This window comes from Bipolaris victoriae (assembly GCF_000527765.1).
Source record: "Bipolaris victoriae FI3 unplaced genomic scaffold scaffold_327, whole genome shotgun sequence".
NCBI lineage: Eukaryota > Fungi > Ascomycota > Dothideomycetes > Pleosporales > Pleosporaceae > Bipolaris > Bipolaris victoriae.
The window spans coordinates 1-3,833 of NW_014575065.1; the positions used below are offsets into that span (position 1 = coordinate 1).

General features: G+C 44.2%; 1 protein-coding gene across 1 annotated transcript; it reads left to right on the forward strand.

Annotated features, from left to right (window-relative positions):
• Nucleotides 1-670: 670 nt before the first annotated feature.
• Nucleotides 671-1,449, forward strand: COCVIDRAFT_116750 (hypothetical protein; the record flags this gene model as incomplete). The annotated part of the gene is made up of 3 exons (XM_014694548.1): nucleotides 671-891; nucleotides 969-1,106; nucleotides 1,164-1,449. 3 exons carry the CDS (start codon nucleotides 671-673, stop codon nucleotides 1,447-1,449), a joined length of 645 nt encoding a protein of 214 aa, XP_014550034.1.
• Between the last annotated feature and the right edge of the window lie 2,384 nt (nucleotides 1,450-3,833).

A 3,833-nucleotide genomic window follows, 5' to 3' on the forward strand; every position in this document is an offset into this window, starting at 1 on the left:
AAGTTACTATCCTATTGCACACTGTCTCTCTATCTGCGAAAACTAACTAATAAGAAGCTTAACACTAGAAGTCTTATATTACTTCCACTCGAGCTATACTCTTAACACTAACCTATACCCAAGGTCTATGCAACTATAACCTAACCTCTACTAAACTCTATAGTAGAGAATACCCGTTTACTAGCCTAAAATATTAGATTATAGATATACATTTAATATTTTTTAATAATATAAGATATTATTAAAATATATAAGTAGTAGATTAAAAGTAATCTACTATCTATCTAATATATCTTATATAAGTAACTACTAGTAAAGTTATAACTATTTTTTCTTAGATACTTTAGTAATAAAACTCTTCTTTATAGATCTATTAGCTTAAGAGTTACTATGAGTTTTTAGCGTCGTACTAAGCTCTTAGCGAGCCGCTAACCTGTTAGCGCGAAGCTCATCGCCAGAGTGTCTGACTTGTGAGATAACCGGCGACGTGCGCCTTCTAGTGCTGACATACCTTGTAAGCGCTAACTCTTCTCGATCTGCACGTGTGTGGGTCGATGTATGTACATGTAACATCGTTCAATTCTCTATAAGAAGTGGAGACTTTCGTAGCGCTGATACTACTATTCACCTTGTGCATCCCTTGTACATCGCACTTGTAAACACAGCCAAGATGGTTCTCAAGGTCTATGGCTCCGCCATGGCCACTTCCCGTGTTCTCACCACACTCATCGAAAAAGAGTTGCCGTACGAGTTCATCAAAGTCGACATATCAAAGGGCGAACAATACCACGAGGATTATAAGAAGTTGCAGCCATTCGGCAAAGTGCCAGTTCTTGATGATGATGGCTTCATCATGTATGAGAGCAGAGCCATCTGCAAGTATCTTGATAAGTAAGGAACATGCGAACTTCCGCTTCGAGGGTAGTGGATTATCTTGAGCGAATTGACACTGACTTTCTATCATCCAGAAAGTACCCGTCCGGCAAGAAATTGATTCCTGAGAGCGACGCTGCAGCTTATGGCCGCTTCGAACAGGCCTGTTCAATGGAGCAAAGCTACTTCGCTACAGCGGCTGAGACTGTTGGAATCGAGCTTTTCATCAAACCGTATGAACTCCGATTCCATCCCGTCTTAAACGACGAGTTCACTGACCGTTGTCATAGGATGAAAGGGCTAGGCGAGCCAGATATGGTGCGGGTCGCGCAGGCGGAGGCAGACTTCGATAAGGTCCTAAGTGTATATGAAGAGATACTGGCGAAACAGAAGTACCTTGCTGGGGATAAGTTCACTCTGGCCGACTTGTTCCATCTGCCGAATGGCGCAGCTATGAAAGCTGGGAAATGGAACGAGATATTTTCGAAGCACCCTAACGTAGACAGATGGTTCAAGGGTTTGCAGGCCAGGGAATCTTGGGTGAAAGCTTCTGCACAGGCGGGAGCAATCCCCTGAGGTCGATGCATATCTGACGTATGTAGCATCGACTTTCCGAATTATCTTTTGGAGTGGTGAGCTGTGTACTTTATCTAGCGACCTCTTTCATATATGGTTCTAGAAATATATGTGAAAGTTGGTGAGCAGTTAACCCGACTTATATCACAGAGATACAGGATTGGTGAGATTAAAAATATCATCTTATCTTTGACGTGAGCTAAATTAGAAGGCGCTTAGGGGAAGGAGAAAGCACGTATGTCTTTTGTTATCATAGTATCGTGGGTAGCAACAATTTTCCACTGCAACTACCTGTCTCCCAATATCTAGAACACGGCCTCAGCGTGCGTCATAATTTTTAAAATCTCAAATCACCGACTCAACCTACTGACAATCTCAACGATCTAGGGTTGGGAGCGAATTTCACGTATTCTGATTGATTGTCGGACGTCGGCGACCTTTGTCCGTCCATGCTGAAGTTGGTCGTGTAATTGCCCCAGTGGTTAAGGTCCCTTCTCCACCCTCAACATTGTCATTTTTGGAGAGTGTACATCACTGATAGGGAGTGGCACTGAGTCGTTCTATTCCCCGCAACCCCGCATTCAATCAGCTAAGGTCGCGAAGCTAGGGTTATCTTATCTTGCAGCTCGCATCTCGTTTTGCAGAAAACCCCTGCACAATACTAGCTCGCCATTCTCCAGCCAAGGCGCCACATCCGCATCGATCGGTGCAGTCGGGACGGGACGTGACGAAGCTTTAGGTTCGTCAACAAGTGTTTTCTTGGGATTGATATAGCTGGTGTGTTATGGGACGAAGTTTGGTAAATGAGAGGCAAGTCTCTTGTGGCAATGAGACGACGAGTATCTTAAAATGGATAGCTCTTTCCTCGTCTCACCGGTTCGGCACCTCGCTCTTGGCTTTTTCAGAAGCGCTCCTTCAAAATACCGATGGCCAGCCCTTTGCTGATTTCCAACAGACGCTTACGGCATAGGTGGACGCCGCACCGCTGGGGCGGCCCCAGATCCCACCTTGGCGGCCGCTGTGGGTGAGCCGCTCTGGGACGCCGCAATACGGTGGAAGGTGGCCAAAAAGGTGCTTGACTCTGATTTGCGGGTTAATAAAGGTTTCAGTAGTGGCCTACATAGTGTTGACATTCGAATCTATGAGAAGGGCCCCGCCGGCGCAAAAGATGTCTCCTAAGGTGACGAAACCCTTACTCACCCGCGGGGACGTCTCTCATAATCCTCAATTGAAGGATTTAACGGTTTGCTATCGCTTGAAACCGTGCCTACTAGTCCCCACATAAAATATTGCGCTCATTGCGGCGAGGGCGCTGCAGCGGTGCGGCGTGCACCCGTGGCTTACGGAGTACTTACTTCATGCAGACAATTACCGCTTAGCTATATACTATGGGCTCGAACGTGGGCCAAATCATAGGCCAAAACATTTCTTCCTAGTCGATCAGCGCAAACGGGTGTTCCAGCTTTTAAATAAGGCCGAAGCCGCCTTCTTTAGTCATTGCGGGGGTATCTCAAGATGCCGGCCACCACAAGGTTTACAGCAACTCAGCAAGATGGGAACAATGCAGCCGAAGGCTAGCAAATGTCCCCATTACAGGCTAATAGTAGCGCATCGACCGTGTTTGCGAACCCGGACGAAGACTGGAGGGATTTGACAGACTTTGAAGAGCGCCGCCGCATACAGAGCAGAATTGTTCAACGTCTATACCGTAAGTAGGTTACTAATTTCTTAGGGCCTATTCGGTTGCGCGTTTTGCGGTTGCGTTTTTAATACCTATTCAGGTATAGAGCTTAGGCAGAGGTTATAGCAGAGGATCCTAGCTAGTATCGTAGTTTTACTTTTCTAAATTAAAATAGAAAATAAAGGGGTAGTTTAGTAGAGGTTTTGCCCTTTTAGTTCTTAATAACTTTATTATTCTAGATAACCTATACTATTATAGATTTACTATTAAAATAACGTTATGATATACTAAATTAATATTATAAAGCTTTACGTAGTAATTACTCTCTATAAGCTAGCTACTAGAGTCTACGTAGATAAGTGTTACAAGTAACAAGAAGGATTCTCTCCTTGACAAATGACGAGATGGCTGAAGGCCTATGGACGTCCACGTCAGAAGGTAATAATCATCGCGGGGCGAAGATCACGTGATTGGCTTCACGCTAAGACTAAGAAATCGGCGCTAGTATGTAAGGACACTCCTATACGTGACTAGGTGTCTTTAGAGGCTTTAGAAGATATAAGAATTATTTCGTGAGGACTGTGAAGCCAGGACTAGAAGCGGCGAGGATATAAGGATAGATAGATTTCATTATTACTCTTATTATAGTTAACTTAAATTATACTTTTTTACTAGTTACTTTACTTAATAAGATTGTTACTCG